General features: G+C 39.5%; 1 protein-coding gene across 3 annotated transcripts in view; it reads left to right on the top strand.

Moving 5' to 3' along the window:
• The window catches only part of limk1a (LIM domain kinase 1a), a 54,519-nt gene extending 33,513 nt beyond the window's left edge, over nt 1–21,006 (top strand). For 2 of the 3 annotated variants that reach the window (XM_044202197.1, XM_044202198.1), the window contains 13 exons: nt 8,297–8,406; nt 9,600–9,815; nt 10,178–10,283; nt 10,892–11,103; nt 12,099–12,285; nt 12,604–12,690; nt 14,655–14,786; nt 14,999–15,058; nt 15,534–15,599; nt 16,076–16,244; nt 16,433–16,488; nt 17,280–17,437; nt 17,604–21,006. In XM_044202197.1, coding sequence (XP_044058132.1) covers nt 8,297–8,406; nt 9,600–9,815; nt 10,178–10,283; nt 10,892–11,103; nt 12,099–12,285; nt 12,604–12,690; nt 14,655–14,786; nt 14,999–15,058; nt 15,534–15,599; nt 16,076–16,244; nt 16,433–16,488; nt 17,280–17,437; nt 17,604–17,772 — 1,728 coding nt within the window. In that variant the 3' untranslated portion in view covers nt 17,773–21,006. Of the gene's footprint in view, nt 1–1,865; nt 2,126–8,296; nt 8,407–9,599; nt 9,816–10,177; nt 10,284–10,891; nt 11,104–12,098; nt 12,286–12,603; nt 12,691–14,654; nt 14,787–14,998; nt 15,059–15,533; nt 15,600–16,075; nt 16,245–16,432; nt 16,489–17,279; nt 17,438–17,603 lie in introns of those variants that run through there. The other variant, XM_044202199.1, reaches the window with a different exon arrangement.
• The last annotated feature ends 1,471 nt before the right edge of the window (nt 21,007–22,477 follow it).

The raw sequence follows: 22,477 nt of genomic DNA, 5'->3' as shown, positions 1-22,477 counted from the left end.
TCTTTATGCATAACCTACACATGAACTACCACGTAAAAAAAAACTGGGAAATGCAGGAAATGACTAAATATTAAACAGGTTATGTTTAAAAGTATAAAGTATATGATGGTGGAATTGTTCTTGACATTTAAGACAATAATAAATACCAAAAGACTGAGAAAAGAATAAATAGTAAAAAAAAAATGTGGTCACTTTTGCTTTAAGACTGTGTCTTTGTATTAGACCGTAGAAGTGGGGAAATTCAACAACGGTTTTAATTGTTTATCAATACAATATTACAGTCAACTGCTGAATGCTGCAGTTACCATACAGTGAGTTCTGTAAACAATCTGATCATTCACTGTTGACCTTCTGTAGTTGTATCTTCTGCTTGTTGACCTTGTAACCTGGATGTTGCCGGAAGTGGGGTGTTTTCTGGTATAGTTTCTAATGCAGCTTCAATAACTCCCACAGTAACGTAATCAGGTTTTCTGTACCATCCATCTCTCTCTGCAATCTGTCTCCAAGCTTTAACATAAGAACCAACAAGCAGTTAACAGAGGGCAACTGACCAACTATTAATATCTGCCCACTCAGATGGCCCTCCAGCACTGGCGTGTAGCAACATGCAGGACTTTTTTAGGGGCATAAACAAAGTGAGGCAACAAGGACAAGTGAGAGACAGAGGTAGGGAGAGGAGGGCGGAGGAAAGAGTGACGCAGCAGCAAAAGATAAACCCAGCAAGAGAGATTTTACGAGGCAGGGGAGGAGAAAAAAGTAGAGAGTAAGGACAGGGTGAATAAGTGAGCTGAATGCTATCACTGAAGATCACACAAGCATATCATATAATTTGTGCTCAATGCTATGTGATTGTGATCTGTTCTCTACATTTAAAGAAAGATAATAACATTACACCTATTCTACATATGGCTGTGTCTGGACATTTTGGGCATTTCCTTAGTTTCATTTTCATGTGGTTTCATCAGGCTGTCATCTGATTATTGTGGGACAAGAGAATGAACGTTTGCTTTCTGTTGACCCTTTTATTAGAATATTTAATCAAGCAGTCTACAAAATGTCAAACAAGAATTTAGTTGGTCATCTAAGAAAATATAAGTGACATACACACACTGTGTTTGTTTAAAAAAAGTGTTTTAGAAGAAGTTACAATGAGAAGAACTCTTTCAGTTCAAATAATTTCACTTTGAACTATGATCAGAACTGTGCTGAAACAATTAACTGAGTAGTCGATTTACAGAAAATTAATGGTCAACAATTTTGACAATCAATTGAATAATTTTTATCGTCATTTATCAAGAATAAAGTTGGGTTTTTGATTGCCATGACGTCAAAATGAGCAACTTGAATAAATCACCACAGGCATTTTTCACCATTTTCTGACATTTTTATTGACTTAACAATTACTCAATATTCAACAGACTAATCGATAATGAAGATAATAATTTTGCAGCTCTAATAATGTTATAGTGATCAGATGAACAGAATGACAGGCACATACAGTATACTGTAAATTTAGATAAAGTGGATAGGACTATATTATTTTATCTGTATGCTTGAAACAATGCCTTTGTTTCACTTAAACATAACAAAATAAATGAAATTCACATGAACAAATTAGCTAATGAAGAACATTATTCCCCCACATAATGTCCCATAAGTCAAGCCTATAACTGTCACGCTCCTGGTTTTCACTGCTTTTGAAATGTGATTGCAGGAATGGGGGCAGCATGAGAGAAGATGAGCAGTGAGGAAGACAGCGGGGGGGATTGAAGCAGCCGGGAGGCGCATGTGCAAGAGTGGGCAGGGCCAAACAGGAAACGATGAGGTCATAGCAAAAGTGAGAGAGAAGAGGAAGGCAGGGTGGGAGGGGTGAGAGCCAGGAGGAGTGACATTGATTTACAGATGAGCTCAGCTGCAAAGGCGTGGGCTGCTCTCTCTCTCTCTTCTCCCTCCCCCTGCAGCTCTGTCTCTCGCTACCAGTGTTTTGTTGTGACAGCGGGGGAATCGCCTGCCTCAGTAGAATGAACTAGAACAGCGAGGAGTGACGCCAGCTCTCGCTGACATGGTGGGAGACTTGTTTTTCTGGAGCTTTTGCTGTCTCAAACTGTGGAAACGGGATAAGAAGGTGAGGCTGTTCACTGCTGCTGCTCTGGGTTACCGGGTGTCTAATGAGTGATGTACAGTCGCACATGAGCCGGCAAGGAGGCAGACAGTCTCAACTGGCTGGCTGAGATGGTTTGCCGGTTGCTTCAGCAGAGACTCTCTCTCTTTAAAACTGAAGCTAATGCATGATGCTGTACACTGCTGTGTTTTGTGTGTCATTTTAAACTGGGTCACTGTATTGCCTAGTAATTACAGATCTGTTCCTCTTTTTCTGTACGCCGCTCCAATTTTTTCTTTTTTTTCCATGTCATGAAAAACTGATAAGCTATGGTACGTGTGCTATTTTTAGAGAGCATTCTTCCTCAGATAAAAGTAGGATTTAAAGTGTGTGAGTGCATGTGTGCACATTCAGAGATGGACAACAGTTGTCACGTCTAATAACTATGTCCCTGCACCGTGTTATTTTTATTTACCACCTACATGCAGGCTACACTGTAAACCACAGTGGATGTGAGACTTTAAGAGAGGAGGAAAGAAGCTGAATACATGAACAGCATTTCTAAAGCTGAGGCCTGTGTATACTGTTACTGTACTGTTTGTATCTGAAGGGGGGTTTCCATTCAGAGAGCATCAATGTGGTCTACTGTCTTCTCTCTCTTTCAGTCTAATTGTATTTGCCTAAATGATGTCTACTGTAAAAAGCTCTGAAAGGGAGTCAGGATCATGTCTTCCAACAGCCTTGATTGCAGCAGTGTGAAACATCTTGATCATGCATTGTGCTTTTATTAGTCTATTGGAGCTTTAGGAATTCCCTTTGACACATTTTTGGGATCAGTGGCCCAGTTGTAGCTCCCTCTGTGGGGAGTGTCAGGTACCCTAATGCATGTGATGTTTTTGCTATTTCTTCAAAACATCCGCATGAGGTCATTTTTAAACACAATTCTTAATGCTACGTGTTGATTCTGGGAGCTCAGTCACATATGGACTGTGTTTTTGAGTTTAGTCAGTGAAGGAGGTTTTGGAGTAAGGTTCATTACATCAAACATGAGGTTGAGCAGAGCCAGATCTCCCATAATTTAGTGAGGCCATTCAGAATCACCGTCAGCAGCGTTATTATGAGGTCATCATTCCACATTTAGCCGGAGCAAAGTCAGAGGGTTGGTTGTTGAGGGACCCGAAGGCATTTAGAGGTTCCTGATGAGGTCCGTTGTGTATGAACACATGCACTGACACACATGTACTGTAGACCTTAAGTCATACCTGATATATATGTTGTTCCCCATCACTTCCAACCTCTTTGTGTTTAACAAGAGCGATTTATTAATTATCAAAATAGTTGATTAATTGACTAATCGATGAATCGTTGTAGCTCAACTTAAAATGACTTTCTCTACTGTGCTCCTGTGGAGTCCTAGAAGCAACAGATGCCCAGCAACAGGGTATCTGATGAGTCAAATGTATAACTGCATACATAAACAAATAAGGTGAATAATTTAAATATTATAGAAGTTAAATGGGTTGTAAAAATATTAAAAAACTTCATATCTTGAATGTTTAATTTCCTCCGTTCAACATTTCCTATTTTCCTCAGTTTCCATTTTCCATTTTACCTTTACGATAATGAGATTGTGTGTTTAAAATGCCTGGACATTGATGTATTGGATACATCAGTATACACAAATACTCATCTACTACTAATCTACTTCAGTCTGGGGAAAGTGTTCAGCTTCTACATGTCATGATTTTATGAAAGATCACTCAGACTCAACAGATCTGACCTCACATCACCTCACTTTCATTTTCAAGTCATTTCTTTCGTAAATGTGAAATGATGTGTGGAAAATGTTGTGGGGAAAATCTGAAATGTTCAAAAATAGGAACTAAATGATTCACTTTGAAACATGACAAATAAAAAGAGAGGTTGTGAGATGATGTATCAACTTTTTAAGGAAAATAGATTTTTATTTAAATTATTTACTTCTGTGTTATTATTCAAATCTTCAGTTTTCCTTTTGAGTCATCTGGTAGCCTACGAGTGAATGTCATGTAATAGTTTTCAACTCAGATCTAATCATTAGGTGCAAACTAATTATATTGTCCAGATAAGTGATTACCCAGACCTCAGCTCAGGAAAAGTCAACATGGGTGACTGATGGCCTGAAGGAGTTCCCTGACTTACTGCCAACATGCTTCTTAGCTGTTTAGTGTCGCTGAGAGCATTAGACCGCCATAAATTCCTCCAAATGGCTTAAAAGGGTTTGTTCACATTCCACTGTCAACTTAAGGTCACACATGTAAATCATTAAAAACAAATAATGCTTAAAAGGCCCTGACACGCCAAGCCAACAGCCTGTAGGTCTTTTTGTGCGTCCAACACCGATGGCTCAAGTCGGTCCTTGTCGGCTTGAGCATGTTTGCATAGAGCAAGGCATTATTTAGCATAAATGTGTCAGAGGCAATTGGTCAGAGCAAGTCGATTGATACTTCATACTCCACCAGTGCTTGAGGAGTGACCGCTGTCAGGAACCTCTAAGGGGTCACAATATGATTACTGGAGTAAAAAAAGCAAAAGTCTGCTACTAAAATAATATTTATTTTTTAGACTTTTCTCTAAGCTTTAACTCTTGTAAAATAATGTATAGACTTATCTCTTCAAGAGCTGGTTGTACCAGCTCTTCTTAAGTTGAAACGTAGCCTAGTTATGACATAAGTGGAGATTTACTCAACACTAAATGAAAATGAGTTGCACCACAAAAACCAGTTCTTACGTTGTTGCTTAATATCAACACCCAGTACCTGCCAGGTGTAACTACTGCGTAGCTAACCTGACTAGCTAACTGACAAAACTAACGTTAGCTTGCTAATATGACCCGTTTAGAGGGAAGAGCAAAAGAGGTAATATGAAATACTGACATGTCTGCCCTGACCCTTGATTAATGATGTAAACTGAGAGGAATTTGAATTACATTTCACAAAAATAACCCAACATACCACAAATTACAAAACACCATGCCAATAACATTACACTAAATTACCAAATAATGTTAGCTAGGTTAGCATAATACAATATTTCCCACTCATTCTAAACTGCATGAATACTAACTCTGAAAAACACATGTATGCATACTGTAAATACAATTCAAAGTAATACCTGCATTTACAAAGGATTGGCAGTTAAGTTTATTATTGTTTGGTCCCTAAAACTAATTTTTAGCAGATATGTTACAATGCTACAGTGACTTTCTGTTTACGTAGTTGATTGTTTTTGATTGAACAGTGCTACAGATGTTTCCTAGTGACTGATTAACACATCACTAGTCTTTACTAGCTAAGACATTTATATAATATTATAAATAAGTTTTAATGTTACAGCTGTATTTAATAAATCACTCATTTGACACATAAACTTAGAAATGGATTTACAAATAGCTGGTGCAACCAAATCCAGGCCTCAAAAAGATTAAATATCCGAAGGGGGAAATCACTCTTTGATTGAACTGTTTGCAAATCATAAACATACAAATAGTGGAATAGTAGACTTTGTATTAAGGGGTCACAAGCAAGAAAAGGTTGGGAAATACTAATAAGATGTCTCTTTGTAAACTTAAGGTTAAAAAAAAGTATAAACTTGAGCTACATAAGCTACAAAAACAAAGTGTCTCTTGAGCTACATTTCCTGCTCACCCTTCCCCGAGGGAGACATGTGCATACAGTTTGGTTTGTTGGCACTAGAAGAGGCCACAAGGCTACATGACCAGTTAGTCACACTCTCACGAGCATGATGAGCTAATACACAAATAATGAAATACACTCTCTGAGGCTTGAAGACACACATACACACAGCTTCTGTGTTGAGTGAGGATAAAAAAATGGAACCATTGGTGTGTTAATACATGTGATGTTTCTTGAATCTGTCTTGAAATCCGTCACGTGGTTTGATATCACATAGACTGACGATTTATTTCTCCCTATCTGTCTTTATATCTACCCTTTCGAGAGGAAGCATGTTCTTAATATGAGGGCAGCAGCTGTCGCCTGTGGTTTTACAGAGGGTGTGGGTGTGTGTGTGTCCGTCATGCCTGCATGGCAAGCAAATGGCAGCAGCAGTGTCCGGTTGTGTAGAGCCACACACCCTTTTCATCTCCATCCAGCTGTCCTCTCTTCCTGTCTTTCCCATTTGTAGGGCTGCACCTAAGTGACACACACACACAAAAGAAAGTAAATTCACTATCGCTATCCACAAACAAATCTGATGCTAGAAATCATGATAAAATTGTTGTATTTAACTTGAAAAATTATCTTTCCATCCCACTGTAATCTTACTTGGTTGAAGTCCTTAGATTCTGTCTTCTCATACTTTTGTTTTTCTGATGCGTTGTGTTTACACTCACTGCCAATGTCAGACAGTAATTGTCTCTTGTTTTATGAGGCTGCGTGGAGGACAAATAAAGAAATAAGCCCTACGGCTGCCTTGTTACCTTGTCCATTACAAAGCCATTACGTCTCTGTTTTCTCCTCTCGCTCTCTCTGTCTCTCTGCCATGATGTTGTGTTGTCAGCGTGACCATTAAACAACGTGTACAGCGAAAAGGAGGAAAATCCTCAATCTTTTATTTGTTGCATCTTTATTATTCTCACTCCAAAAACAGGAAAATAGAGGATAGAAAACCATCAGAAAATACGGTAAAGTCGGGATTTTATCTTACTCCTTGCATCAAAGCCAAGTGGTGGCATGTTTTCTTGGTATTTAGCTGGAAGGAGCTGCTCAGATTAATTACTTAAAAAGCAGATAATTAATATCTGCTTGTACAGTGTCTTCCTCCCTGCAGCCTGAGGGCCCTCAGCATGTGTTTATCTGTTTGTGTGCGGTCGTGGTTTCACTGCTGTTCTCCTAGGAGGGTGGGGCAGTAGACATATGGCCCTACGCAATGATTTTATTGATTCTTTGATCTTCACATTTGCTTCCTTTTTGTTTCATTTTCCCTGTTTTGTTTCAGTTTTGTGGCCCATTTAGAAGTAGCATTCCTCTCTTTGGGCTATTGGTAGTTCTGCTTAAATTTTCTAGTTACTTTTAAGGCTGAATCTCAGAATTGTGGCTGCATCCATGCACTCGTTTTTTTGCTCTTCGGTGATGGTGGTTTGATATATGAAAGCCTGTTTTACAAATAAATATTAGTAGTAAAACTTTTATGATCCAGACATTTTCTCTGAATTATGTAAATCTTCTAAATGTGTCTTTTTAGAGAAATATTATGCAAATATCTGTTTTCTACACAAAACTAAATGTCTCTGTTTTACCTTTACATTTAATTGATTGTTCTTTGTTCAGCACTCCTCTATGTAATGGCCCTCGTCACTCTTGGTAAACTGAATTAGCATTGCAGATTGTTGCAGTTGAGAAGTGCTGTCAGGGGGCCCACTCCCTCCAAACTTTTCTGCCACTCAAAGCACAAAATGAAACCACAAGCGCAGCCTCTGGGGAGCGCAGGTGGAGTCGACCTTTAGTGCTTGACATCGTAGCTCATGTTTAATCATAGAAGGCTTTAGATATGTTAGTGGGTGGGTCATTTGCATCATTGGGCGCAAAATTACCTGAAGGAGTTAAAAGGGGTCGATATTGATATGTGGAGGTGTGGGCCACTTTCTCAGTCGATCAGAGTCACAACAAGCAAGCACAAACAGATTTAATGAGCAACGGTAAAAGTGTGAAGGTTGTTACTCGATGGAGAAGATACACAGTTGATCTTTTCATTTTTTTATGATTTATCTGATAATTTTAACAGTGTTTGGTTTTCTCCCGTTGGTCTGAAGAACACCCAGAGCTGAAAACCTCCAGCGGCAGCATCATCCTCAGATCTGCCAGTGTGATTAATCTGCTCATTGCCTGCTCTGTTTTTTGGCCATAACTCAATTCCCTCTCTTGTTTGCAAAACTGCCCTACGCTCTGTAGGGGGGATCTGGCAGCAGCAAATTCAATCTCCCAGCTCTCAGTATTACCCTCAGTGACCAGACCTCGCCCTACTTCTCCGGCCAGTTATTAAAGCCTCATGTTGCCTGTTGCTTCGCTCACATCAAAAACATGGTTGTGAATTCCTGCCCTGGAGTGTTTTAACGAGAGATCAGATAACAATCCCTTTGACATCCTAGAACATCACATTTTCTTTTAACTGTTTCTTTGTTTTTTCTCTTAACAGGTCGCAGGGGAACAGAAATATCACCCAGAATGCTTCACTTGTCTGAACTGCAGGGCGTTCATCGGTGACGGAGACACATACGCTCTGGTGGAGAGATCCAAACTCTACTGGTGAGCCTCAAGCACAATATTATAAGAAATGCAAACACCCGAATATCAAAGTCTATCAAAACTTTCTGTCTATCTTTAATTGGCCTAATGTTTTAACCCTGGAAATTCAAAGCTTATGCAGTTTGTGGTATGGTAGCTCTATTCCCCCCCTAATTTACCAAACAATTGTTTTTTTATAGTTAATTTTCCCTCTTCTGCAGAAAACTAATCCACTTGAAATCCCTTTAAAGTGCAACCAAAGCCACACAAAAAAAAACGTACAAGAATCCAAAGCTGCAGTGAATGTCAAAATCTTAAATTCATGCGCCTTATTTTGGGCTTCAAAGGACACCAACTGTGGTGACAACTAACTCAATGCATTTTGGAAATTCAGTTTTACCACAGATGCTTGAGCATATTTTTTTAACAATTTGTGGATTGTTTTGGCATTTTGTACATTGAATTTTGCAGCCAGATAAACACAAGAAGCTACTCAAAGTACAGTTGTTTTAGGCTGGTGACAGAGATGTACTGTGATAGAACAGTAGATTCAGAGAAGATCATTTGTATTAACATATTAACAGCTATAACAGTCTTCGTTTTGATGGCTGCAAACCTGCAAATTCAAATCAGGAACATTATGAAGCTGCACTACACAGAGATACATACAGACAGAACTGCCTTTGTCCTCTTCTCTGAGTAGAAGTGGATGATGACTCCATGATGTGATTGTCTCAGATCATCACATTTATCGAGAGATTTACTAAATCGGGTTGATTCAGATGACAGCAGGCAAGAAAATCTGCTATTAAATTGCTCGTCTGATACAGGTGAAGCATAAATGAGAAAGTGTGAAGTGTGTAAAGAAGGTCATTCAAATTAAGTTTCAGCCCTTGTGTGTTAGTTTTGTATAATTTCATAGCCTGTCATAGTCCTGCTTACATTCCCATCATTCATCATGTTTTGGGGAAGAATAGTCCTGTTTATAAGCCAAACTTGAAACTGATTTTGACTTATCAGAGGTCACGCTGACCCTCAAATCTGAACAATGACAGCACAGTGTTTCCCCCTAAAGCAAGATCTCGACAACAACATGTGATGCTGTAAAAACCGAACTGAACTTGCATGAACGGGTGTAAAGCCAGAAACCTCAATGACCTTTATTTCCCTCCTCCTTCCCCACATCCTTTCCTCCTCTTCCTCTCTGGCTCCAGTGGCCACTGTTACTACCAGACCATTGTCACTCCGGTGTCACTGCCGGACTCGCCATGCTCACGAATCCCTCACACCGTCACACTCGTGTCCATCCCAGGCTCAGCAGAGGGCAACAACGGGCGCAGAGGCCGAGGTTTCTCTGTTGCCATCGACCAACCGCTCAGCCCGACCAATGGCTACAGCCCTGAACATGGACACACTGTCAGAGTCTCCCAGTGAGTCTATCTGTCCATGTTTGTGTGTGTGTGTTTGCATATTTTGTGGTTGAGATGTTACTGTGTAAAGAGGAGAGACTACACTAACACTAGGAAAGAGAGGTCAGTATAGTGGAGGACAAAGGATGAAGAAGGGTAGATTAAAAATGGAGGACAGCGTGATAGATGAGATTAATTTAAAATGTATAATAGAGCGGAAGGAAAAGGAAATGAGCAGAAATCTAAGACACTGTTATTCAAATGAGCTGAGACTTTATCAGATCTCAGGTCAGTGTCCAAACGAAAATCTTTCAGTGCGTGCATAAAGGTGTTTGAAGAGTTCTTTATGATTTTTTTTCTGCTTATTGTTCTTCTTTATTCAGGGTGGACGCAGACTGCATCAGTCCAGATGTGAAAAACTCCATTCATGTTGGAGATAGGATCCTTGAGATCAACGGGACGCCCATTCACAATGTCCCTCTGGATGAGGTATTCACCACACTGTCCCTGACACATTGTTACTGAAATATTTTACTTCACTGTAAATATGCAAAAGGAAATCTTGATGTTTTGAATTGTCCGTGGTTGAGGAGGGAAACGTGCCAACAGTTATTTTGGAGCTCATCCTAAAAAATACTTTATATGTTGCTTAATTGTTATTACCAATACTGCCCACCAGCAGTTTGTAGAACCTGGTGAACAAGAACAGACCATATTAACCTTTTGTTAAACTTTTTGACATTTAAGTTGGACAAGATAATGGAGACTAGAAGCAGTAGAAGAACAATTAGTTGGACTTTTATTCGTTTTATTCTCTGTGGCCTGTTTAGTCTATATAATTAACAATGATTTATGCCTTAGTTGTCATGTAAACTGCTAAATGCTTAATATTTACTATTTGTTAAAGGGAGATCAGATATTCATCCCTCCTAGTAACCTTTAACTTTTAGGTCGTAGGATGTGAAGGTTGATTCACATTCTTTACTCATTGCAGCACTGCAAAGCACTTCAACAGACTTCATCCATTAGAGCATTTCTTTTAGCAATAACATCTCTGCTGTCCGACCAACACATCTGAACTCCCTCTTCCACTCCAGATCGACCTGCTGATCCAGGAGACGAGCCGGCTGCTACAGCTCACCATCGAACACGACCCTCACAGTCAAGGGCAGGAGGCAGGCTCCTCCGAGGCCGAAGAGCAAGTGGACGGCCCCCTGTCCACCCCTCTGTCAGAGGGCCCCAGCCCCATCCTGCCCATCACCCAGCCCCCCAACCCCAACATCAGCAGCCTGAGATCCCGCATCATCACGTAAGAAACTTACAGATTTAGTCCTGCTTTTTGCAGATTTTGTACGGGGATATTTTATTTAGCTATGATGGAACTATAGATTGCGGGCACAGATGAAAAGTTTACAACTTTTACTGTATGCAACACCTTAATTGTTATATTCTGCCACTACTATGTACAGTATGTATGTGCAAGAGGTTTCAATGAATATGACAGTGTGGTGATAGTTTTTTGCTCAACCTACCATTGTGTCATCAGGAATGGCAGCAGTTTCCCTTCTGTGCACTCTATAATTACTTTAACTATTAAACTTTATTAGTATGTGTTATCCAAATCAAAATTTGTGTGTTTGTGAGTCTCTCCATTTAAACACAACAGACTGAAGAATTATTTTATTCATCAGGTTATCCTGTTGCTAAACCAAAATCAGTGTGCTGCTAACTGAGATCTGAATCCAGGGGACATAATGTGATATGTATAATTGTCATCATTGTTTGATGTGTTTTGTACGTGTATAAAACGTGTCATATGTGTAACTATATTTTCAATCTATGTGTAAATTTCTTGAACGGAACTGCCCAAGGATGCAAAATGAATTTCATTGTAAACTAACAATAATGTTGTATCGTATCTTTAACACCTTAACGCACTGTTGATATTTCATGAAAAGCAGAAGTCATTTTAGCCTCCTCATCGCCAAATCGTGGTGGATTCACCGCTGTGAAAAGAAGTTGTTTTCATTTCTCACAAATGCCCAGATTAAGTATTTTAATTGCCAAAAATGAATTGTATTCCTTTAGGTTCAGTTGTAAGTCTTTGTAAGATTCTTTCGGCCCTTCTTTTAGATTATACTGTATCCTCTCTTAATAAAGATTAATCTACAGTAGATATAGAATATTTCTTATTGCATCAGCAATCCCCTCTTCTTCATCCCTTCCATTGCTGTATTCTCTTCATCTCTCTTTTTCCCTTTCTTTCTCCTCTTTCTGTTCTTCTCCCTGCTCTCACCATCCCAGGCGGAGCTACAGCATTGATAAGTCACCAGGCTCCAGCAATGCAGCGTCCCCCAACTCCCAGAGGAAGGACATCAATCGATCAGAGTCGCTCCGTGTCGTGTCCAACCAGACACACCGCATCTTCCGCCCATCTGACCTCATACATGGAGAGGTGCTGGGGAAGGGCTGCTTTGGACAGGCCATCAAGGTGGGCAGAGCCAGCTAGCGTATTTTTACACCAGCCTGTATGTAAAGTACATGTGCAGCATGCATCAACACTTTAGAGAACAAATGTAGTTGTACTTACATTGTCCAGAAGATGGCAGCACTGAGATAAGTAAGAGAAGTTTGGAGAGGCAGGAGGTTTAATGTTTGTGGCTCTAACACATCCTGGAGTTTTTAAAATGTATGTTTTCCATGCTGACATACAGAAGGTGGAATGAAAATCTCACACACTTTATGGTTTAACGTTGCATCAGAATGAAGTCTCCCAGCTTGTTGCTCAACTGGATTTGTTACGTCATAGGTGACCCACAAGGAGACAGGGGAGGTGATGGTGATGAAAGAGCTGATTCGCTTTGATGACGAGACACAGAGAACATTCCTGAAGGAGGTGAGTGGAGATGGACGATCCCGGATGCTACATAATTAAGGAGTGTAACATTTACTCAGTTCAGATTATTTCAGAGGCTGAAACAACTGTATATTTGTTCTAAATAGAAATCTGAAATCAATAACTGTTGGTGATTCGATGATAGTCCGAGTGTTAAAATGAGAGTAACCTGAAACCTAAAGTTAATGAAGCAAGTTAGTTCCAGGTTTGGAAAGTTGCAGGTTTGAATTTCTGGATCAGCTGGGAAAATCTGTGCCGAGGAAGTAAAAGAAAAATGTTTTTGTGCAAGAACAGATGCTGAATATTGTAGTTAAAATTAGCAGCTCCTCTGTGTGAATGTAGGGCGTAACTGAATAAAAAGGAAGAGTTCTCTCACCTGAATAAATGAAAGTAAAACACATAAAATTACCTCTATATAGGACGAAAGGGAACGTTAACACATTTCTTTCTCCCAAAAATGATGGATGAGCAGAACTTATTTACCTCCCACACAAAGCTTCATCTCTTTCCTGTCCTTTGAAAAGATAACAGAGAACGACTCATACATACACAGACGTTTAGACTTCTGTAAGACTTTCTGAGTTATTGTTACCCTCGAACTGAATTACTCCTGATGTTCCTGTTTGATGTTCAGTATTGTAGACTCACTCATCCAGTTAACAGCCTTTTAATTGGGATGTTTGAAGTTCAGGAAAAATGTTCCCATGTGGTTCAGTGTATGTTTGTGTGGGGTGTTTATTATTAGGTTATGATAATACTGAGTCTTTGGTTTGTAATTGGTGTCGCGTAGACAGAGTAGAAAGAGCGGCTATAAAACAAACCCCCGACCACAATGAAGCATGATTATTACTCCCACTGGCTATTTGTTTGTAGGTGGCCCAAGCCTCACATTACTGAGTCTCTTGTGATCTTGTTTGATGCTCCGCAGCCTCTCGGGTGAGGGTTAGAAATGAGTTGCACCAAACATTTCAAGACAAAGACATCATGAAACTTGAAGGGTATATTTCAGGTTTATGTGTGTGTAATAGTGACCTCCCTCCTCCTCCTCCTCCTTCACAGCCCAACCCTCAGGGAGGGAAATGTTTTATGAGGTGTCATACTGTAGAAGTGCTGTGAACACTACCTGTAACTTCTTACACCACACTTGCTGGGTAGCTTTGCTCCGGCCCCTTAGGAAAACAAAACTTACAAAACACTTACGTTTCCAGTATGCTTCATCAGAACTGCTGATACATACTGAACATATCATTAAACTATAAGTTAAAAGAATAGTTCGACATTTTGGGAAATAAGCGTATTCACTTCCTTAGCTAGATGAGAAGATTGATACCACTCTCATTTTTGTACAATAAATATGAAGCTATAGCCAGCAGCCGGTTAGCTTAGCTTAGCACAAAGACTGCTCCCAGCCTAGAAATAGTCCAGCACATAAATCCCCTGTAAAACACAACTTGTTGTTTTTACACTTTGGTTTTTGTAGAGATTCAACAAACAAGATATAACATATTAATTAGTGAGTCTTACAGGTGCTGGCAGGTGGATTGTGTTACGTTGGACAGAGCCAGGCTAGCTGTTTCCCCCTGTTTCCAGTCTTTATGCCAAGCTTATCTAACTGTCTGCTGGCTGTAGCCTTGTATTTGTTTGTATGTCGTGTATGTAGTGGTATCGATCTTCTCATCTAATGGCAAGAAAGCATTTGTATTTCCCAAAATGTCGAACTAGTCCTTTAAGTTTTATTTTACCCACAGCTAATAAGTTTTGTACTCACACTGTCAGTTAGATTTTTACAGTTAAGGGAATGGTTACACTTAGAGTTAGCTTTAGCAGTGGTATGGATATGGTTGCTAAGTAGCAAGCATAACTCAAACAGTGGAGATGATACTAAGTAAAGCTTTAACAGAAATAGAGACTGTAGTAGGATCGTAGAGCAGCATTCACAAGTGTGTCTGACATTGTTTCATCAGGTGAAGGTCATGCGTTGCCTCGATCATCCCAACGTGCTCAAGTTCATTGGAGTCCTCTACAAGGACAAGAGGCTCAACTTCATCGCAGAGTACATAAAGGGAGGCACCTTGAGGGAAATCATCAAGAAAATGGTGAGCCTGCCAACATAGGAGTATGTCTGCTCCCTGTTCAGTATTCAAAATGCATAGGGTCGATCTGTTAGTAACTGAGGAAATGGTCTGGTCTGGCATTGCCTCAGGTCTCTTTGTAGCTTGCAGGTGTTAAGTTCTCGTTAGATGTCATGATTCAACAGAAGCAACTGCCGCTGAATACAATGACTTTTAATTGGGATTTTTGCTCACAGGACAGCAACTATCCCTGGAACCAGCGGGTCAGTTTTGCCAAGGACATAGCTGCTGGGATGGTGAGTTCAAAAACTGAAATGTGCATGTAACTGTAGTAGTTTATGTTATCAAAAATTGTAGGGTTTTTTTGGGCCTGTTAATCTAATTAAGGCAGTGAAATTTCTTGATATGCAGCAATAAGGGAAGGTGCTGTGCTTCCTGTTATCTTCACTGCTGTCTCACTCTAGTGGTCGTGTTAGTGAGCTACAACCCATCTGATAATGGGCACACTCTTTTCCATCCTCCCTCTATGGAAATTTCAGCATGAATTCCTGCCGGATTAGACCAGTGGTTCTTAATGTATTCCCTTGATATGAGTACAATGGTGAACATTGTGCGTGACTGGATTATTGTTATTGTTAACACAAGCTACTTGAGATGAAACAAGGCACGATTGTTCCTCTTGGCATGGGTTTTAGATTACTACTAAAAGCTTCTATTTTTTCTTTTGTTTATTTTCTATTCTTCCTACCTGTCTGTCTATCTGTCATTCAGACATATCTGCATTCCATGAACATAATCCACCGGGACCTGAACTCACACAACTGTCTAGTCCGAGAGGTAAGAACTTGTGTATTCCTGTACACTTGTGTGTGTGTGTGTGTGTGTGTATGGACATACCTATGCATATACAGTATGTTTTCTTTGAGGATTTAACACAGTGCACCTGTCATTTGCTGAGGCACTTCAGATATAAAAACAAAGGAGAGCTTTATTAGCAGTAGCTATAACAGACTAAGCCTTCTTAAAACACACTCCACACAAGTAGCTTGCAGCGGAAACTTCCAGCTGACCCTACTCAAGCAGAGCACATAACATTGTACATGTCTCACATGAAAACAAAAGGTTTGTATTGTAGAGCTCACATCTAAAGTGTTTGGAAAATCTACACAAAGACAAATTAGAAGCTTGAAATTGAATTTCAGGCTTTCTAAAGGAGCTTAAAACTAGCTGAACACTACTGTTACTGTGAAGCTTTTATCGCTTTTATCACTCTCTCATATGCTAACATTTTATGTCTAATTTTCTTTGTGTAGAACAACACAGTGGTGGTGGCAGACTTTGGGCTGTCTCGGCTCATGGTGGACGACAAGCACGAGGAGAAGTTGTCACAGGGTAAACTGCCCGGCCTGAAGAGGCCCGACCGTAGAAAGAGGTACACCGTGGTGGGAAACCCCTACTGGATGGCTCCTGAGATGATCCACGGTATGATCTACAGGGACACTTGTGTGTTTGCTGCTTTTTCAATAATATGGAGACACCGATTTATTCATTTCAACCCATTCACACCTTCCTAAAGAAACCGACAGTCACTGCAGTGCTAGAGTTGTTCACTATATGTGACATTCCTCCTAAATATTCAACAGCCTAATTTTGTCCTTTTCCCTTCCCAGGGAAGAGCTATGATGAGAGAGTAGACATCTTTTCCTTTGGTATCATGCTCTGCGAGGTGAGTGATCATATTCTCTCAGTACTAATAAAAACCCAGACAGTTAACAAGGTTTTCAGGGAGGTTATTGTTTGATTAGCAGAACTAAAATTGCTTCATAGCTTTTCCCAAAAGCTTAAAATTATGCTTACCTATCATTTTAAAAAAATTGCTTTACTTGTCACTTTAACATTAAACCCTTTCAAACCCTCTGGACTCTGAGATGATTTTGCCGTTTTATTGATTCATTGAATTTGGTCATAGTTTACCACCTAAAAGCTGTTTTTACAAGTTCAGCTGCAAGATTATGATTTTCATTAGTGCAACTACTCTACTAGTACCTACTCATCACTCCTTTTCACTTCTTGGTCTAATGTACTAAACTTTACATTTTGACAAAATGAAGTGATCTGTCAAAATGTCAACTCCTCCCAACATTTGTAAAACATTCATTTCATTTTAAGAGGGAAAAGTCTTGCTTTCTGAATGAAAACCCAGCCCCAAAGTCAGCCCCTGGCCACACACCATCCACAAAATTTGGGCTCCACAGCTTAATTCAGTCATCCCAGAGTATGACTTCTCCAGATGGACACCATTAGCCAGAGAATAGTGCAGAGATTAGAGAGAGCAGAAAAGCAAAGTTGTTTTCATGTGGCTTCTGACAGGCAGACAAACGGTAGTTGTGGTCTACTGGGAACGTTGGAGGGTTTACTGGTTTTCAGCAGATTGGCGCAGGAGGATTCCCTTTGCTCTGACAGCTCTATTTTTAACTCTTCTTACTCTTTCTCTCTCTTTTTTCTTGCCCTCTCCAGATAATTGGCAGGGTGAACGCAGACCCAGACTACCTCCCCAGGGCGATGGACTTTGGACTGAACGTGTCTGGTTTCCTGGAGCACTACTGTCCCCCAAATTGTCCCCCCGCCTTCTTCCCCATGGCTGCTGTGTGCTGTGACCTTGATGCAGACAAACGGTCAGACATGTACAATAGATTCACATTGAAATGTTACCTAAAGGGACAGTTCACCTAACATAAAAAAATATTTTTATTCAGAATTCTGAATAAGTTTTTATGTGTTTTTGGGTGAATACAAATAAAACAAAAATGATTTTAAACTGAGATCTTTCTTAATCTTTAGGCCTGCTTTCTCCAAACTGGATGAGTGGCTGGAGAACCTGAAGATGCACTTGGACATTGGTCTACCCCTGGTGTCTGAAGTAGACCAGCTACACAAGGCCTTCTGGGAGAACCACAGCTCCACTCGCCCTGAAAACGGCCTGCACACCCACCCCGAACAGCCGGAGTAGGGCCGAACACAACTGGAGGAGTGGGAAATTAGAGTTAACCCCACAAGGGCAGCGATCGCCTGCCTCAGGCGGTGCAGTGGCTGGAGGAGTCGTTTAAATACTCCTCCATGTTTGAAGCAGACAGATGCTGCTGTGTAGGCTGGCTCAGGCTCAACGAGTAGACTCAGGGGGAAAACGTGGATCTGAAAAGCCACCTGTGCAAGATGCACACACACACACACACACACACACACACACATTCAAAGTCAAATCAAGAGACATTAACTATGATAGCTTGATTCTGCTGCACCCGAAGCTAAAGTGGAACATGTCATATGCAATCAGACTCTACTTTCAAATTAACATTAGTGGTCATTCCATTCAAGAATACTTACTGTACTTACTGTAGTGTGGATATTCATGCGGATGAAGTAGTCCAGAAAACAAGTCATAAGGCAAAAACCTCCTTACTTTGGGCCTCTACAGAGTACATTGTGCAGTATGTGTATGCAGGTGTTCCTGTGTGAGTTTGGTTTGATTTTGCTTTTGGTTTGGATATCAAAACTGAACTTGTGAAAAATGCAAAGGAGAGGGGCCTGTCTGTCAGTTAAGACACAAAGGTTGAGTTCAACTTGCTGTCCACTTGTACAAGTCAAACAAAACCTTTCAAGCTTTAAAATAGTTCACTGCAGAGTGCATGACTGTAAATAATGCTGTCAGCTCACCACCGTGGTTCATCATGTCCCTCTGACCTCGTTTGGTCATAAACTACTCGACCTAAATGTGTCTGTGGTGCCGCCCCTCTCCCTCAGTTATTGTGTAGCACTGACTTAACATTGAGGTACACATCTTTTGCATAAATTTAGTACGTTGTCTCCCGATTTTAAGAGCTGTTAGCGTATCTCATTCATATTAACGTGGCATCTTATACATTCAAACACGTACCAGTTTACATAGCTGGCGACATTGTAAATGTTTTAAATATTGTAAATGTACAGACATATTTTATATACATATGCTACATTGCCATATTTTTATTGGCCGACCAGTTGAAATTAGAGAGTTAAAGTTTGACTGCAGTTAATAGGGCACAGCCGAAAGCTTTATTGGGGTTTTTTTTCCTACATTGTCACCACTGTGGCAAGTGAGGGGCTTTTTAGCATTTTAGATAAGAGGAATCTTATCACCACAAAATATCTTACCCACACTCTGTTCAAGCTCAGTAAATGTTACATTCTGTCATTTCCCTCCATCCAGAAAGTATTTGATTGGTCATCTTGGAGTTTTCATGTACCCATAGAGGTAAACGTACTTGTAATACTGGATTATCTAATCACTCAACTCTAATTATATGTGATTTGAGAATTTTAAGGGGCAATCGATCTGTTGTTAATTATTCACTCGTCACATGTACTGTACAGTAGTTCAGGCGTGTGAAAAATATCACCAGGTACTGCCTCATCACGTCAGCTGTCTGTTCACATATTTGTCTCTCCTCCGGTGGATGACCCACTGTTTGTTTACATGTAAATGCTAGCTGTAAATATCACTGTATGTATGCGTCTCTCCTTACTTCTGTCTGCGTGCATTCCATAAATATGCGCACTCCTCAGAAATAATCTCTTCCACTGTCGAATTTCTCTCTTGCACCTTCTAACATACATTTTCTGTCTCTGGTCTAAAAAATCTTTTTTTTTTATTTGCTGTTGTTTTTACAAGCTGCATGATGTACTAGCTAGGTCTGTTCAGCTTCTGAATCGAGCTGTTTTTGTCTCAAAATTATGTAATTTTAAATAAGAAAAACAAATAATGAAAGACAAAAAAAGTCAACAGAGAAAGCCAGGCTAAAAAGGAAATGAGGAAAAAAAAACACAGCATCTGTTTTTTTATATATCACCACTGAAATCTTTTTGTATAGATTTGAGTACTTTAATTTGCACTATATTACCAAATGGCTGGTTGAAGCCATGCTTGTTAATTTCCTCTCTTGGGCTAACTTGTGATAAGGAAATAAATTATGTCGGTTCAGGTTGATAAATGAATGCAAGACACTGATAGAGCCTTTCAACTGTAAAATGGGATCTGGGAAATTCATCCTCTTGATAGCAAACTGGACCTGCGTGAGGATTAGTGACGTTTCAGATTATTTAGATGCGTTTTTTTGCATGGTTCAACTTTTAAATACAGTTTCGGCAGGAGCCTGTTCAATCCCTCTGTGATCTTATTTTAAGTAAAGTCATATCTGTAGAAATAGTGGCTATATTTTCATTTTTAAGCCTTTGGCAGAAGTCTCCAAAATTTCATAAAGTACCATTATGTCCACTTTGAAAGTTTTCTGGAGTTTGCTACCAAGAGGATGTGATGTCCCAGCTCTGCTTGCTGCCTACAGACTGGTCCTTTGTGAATGACATTCTGTGTTGTTTCTGACTGCTTGGTTTCGTATGTGATGCCTACAGAGGCTGCAACCACTGCTGGTCTTTCTGATAATAGAGCACTTAAACTGGCCTGTCTCACCTCTCACCTCCTCATCATACTCTTTTGGCTCAGGGCCGCAATTTTCTGGAGCTTTCTTCACAATTCAGTTAATTCAGCAGCTTAATAGCAAAGCAGCATTCAACAGTAACAGTGAGACTCAAAGAGCATGTAACCTTCTGTCAATGTATAGGCTGATAACACAAAATATGCTTCTGTAAAACAAGCCCCCTCCTGGTTGATGTGTTCGTCCGTGGGCATGTACTGTACATGAGTGGCTTTGCCATGTTTCTGTCTCCATTTCTGTCTGAGCCATGTCGAGCATGTTAGGTGTGTGTGAGGGCGTGTTGATGATCAATGAGAATGTCGCCGCAGCACTTCTTTGCAAAGGATCGTTACCTCTGAACAATGCTGTGCCTTTGTTGTAAGCTAGCCTTGCCAACGACTCGAAAACGTGAACTGATTTCCTTTTTTATGTATCATAAGTGCAAGCCTGATTCAAGTGGATTGAATATCATTGCTGATACGATGTTGTATGAGATTCCATCATGTTCTGTATCATATTTATATTTTCCAGATCTCCCATTGTTAGTTTTGATATTTTAATATTATATTTCTTTTTTTGTTTTGTTTTGTTTTTGGTCTTATTTAATTTTTTACACAAGCTGTGAAAACAATTCTGCACTTTAATCCTGAACGTGAACATTTAGACTCTGAGGAGGCAACTGTTTTTTTTTTCTTTTTTGTCACAGCTAAAAATAAAACTGTTGCTTCTAAAACAAATTGTTTGTTCATTAATGATGCCTCTCAGTCACTGTTTCTGTCTGTTGCATGTCAGTGACAGAAAGAGCCACAGAAAGACTACAGTTTAGTTACCTATATTCATGCTATCATTAACCTTCTTCTACATTTGTACTGCTGAAGCACACACAAGTATGACAGCTCCAATAATATGTGCAAAATCTGCTTCACTCATTGAGTTCACACTAGAAGAGCACTGCTTTATCGGCAGAGAAAATGTGTGGGCTACATTAAAGTGGTAAAAATAGTGCTTGCATTTGCTTGGAAAAGAAAAGGTGAATTCATTAGAAATGTGTTAACAAACTGACCAACAGATGTCACTGTCACTCTGCTGTTGATTTCTGTGGTGAGATAAAAAGGGTAAGGATTTCATAAAGTATAATCAAAAAACAAAAAAAAAATACAGCTGCTCATCTCCCAACCTTGTGTACAGTATGTATATACTCTAGTGTCACTCATTCTACTACTACATGGCATCATACCTGGTGTATAAAGTATTCAGATCCTTTACTTAAAGGCACTATCACAGTTTAAAAATACTCAATTACAAGTAAAAGTCTTGCACTCAAAATGTTACGTTTTATTTTTTTCACTTTATCGATGATTTCATCATTTATAAACATATAAAACCAACAGATGAACATGTAAACAGACAAACAAACCTAAAAACAAAATAATACAAAAAACGTTTTTTGTTTGGGAGTTACTTTTGTAGTAGTCGTAACGTTTAAATTTAAGTAAAAGTAAGAGGTATTATCAGCTAAATTGACTTAAAGTAAAGGCACTCATAATGCCAAAAATGTTCCCTGTCAGTAGTGTATTATTATATGTTGTTGGATTACTATTACTGAAGCATCACTGTGTAAGCAGAATTTTTAATATTGTAATTGTAAGTGGTGCTTCTTTTTTTTTTAATAAAATGCATCATCATTTTATAAACTGATCATATATTTTGTATGTAAAATCTTGATTTCAAAATAAAGTAGTGAAATGTAGTAAATGTTGTAAAATGAAGGTACTCAAGGACAAGTACCTCAAGACTCCAGTATAATCTTGCACTAGTACAATCAAGATTGTACTAGGTACAGTACTTGAGTAAATGTACTTTGTTACATTCCACCCCTGACTTTATATTGCTAGTGTTACTACTACTACTACTAATAAAAAGAAATTGGAGATAATATTGTGGCATATCAGCTAACCTACCACATTAATGCATGAGGTTTTAATAGCTGCAGTTTTAATAATAAATAATATTCCAACAATAACCCTGTAAACACTGTCTTTAGGTGAGTTTAAACTGTGTATGTTCAGTGATAGCATTCATGTAACATTCAAATACACTTTCTGTTTGTGTACTCTCCCTCTAATGCGAACAAACACCTGACTACCGTTGTTCATTTCCACTAAGAATGAATGGCGCAGGTGCACGTGACCCTTCTAACATCGCGTC

Source organism: Siniperca chuatsi, linkage group LG7 (genome assembly GCF_020085105.1).
Source record: "Siniperca chuatsi isolate FFG_IHB_CAS linkage group LG7, ASM2008510v1, whole genome shotgun sequence".
NCBI classification, from domain to species: domain Eukaryota; kingdom Metazoa; phylum Chordata; class Actinopteri; order Centrarchiformes; family Sinipercidae; genus Siniperca; species Siniperca chuatsi.
This window is presented reverse-complemented; position numbering and strand designations above follow the sequence as displayed.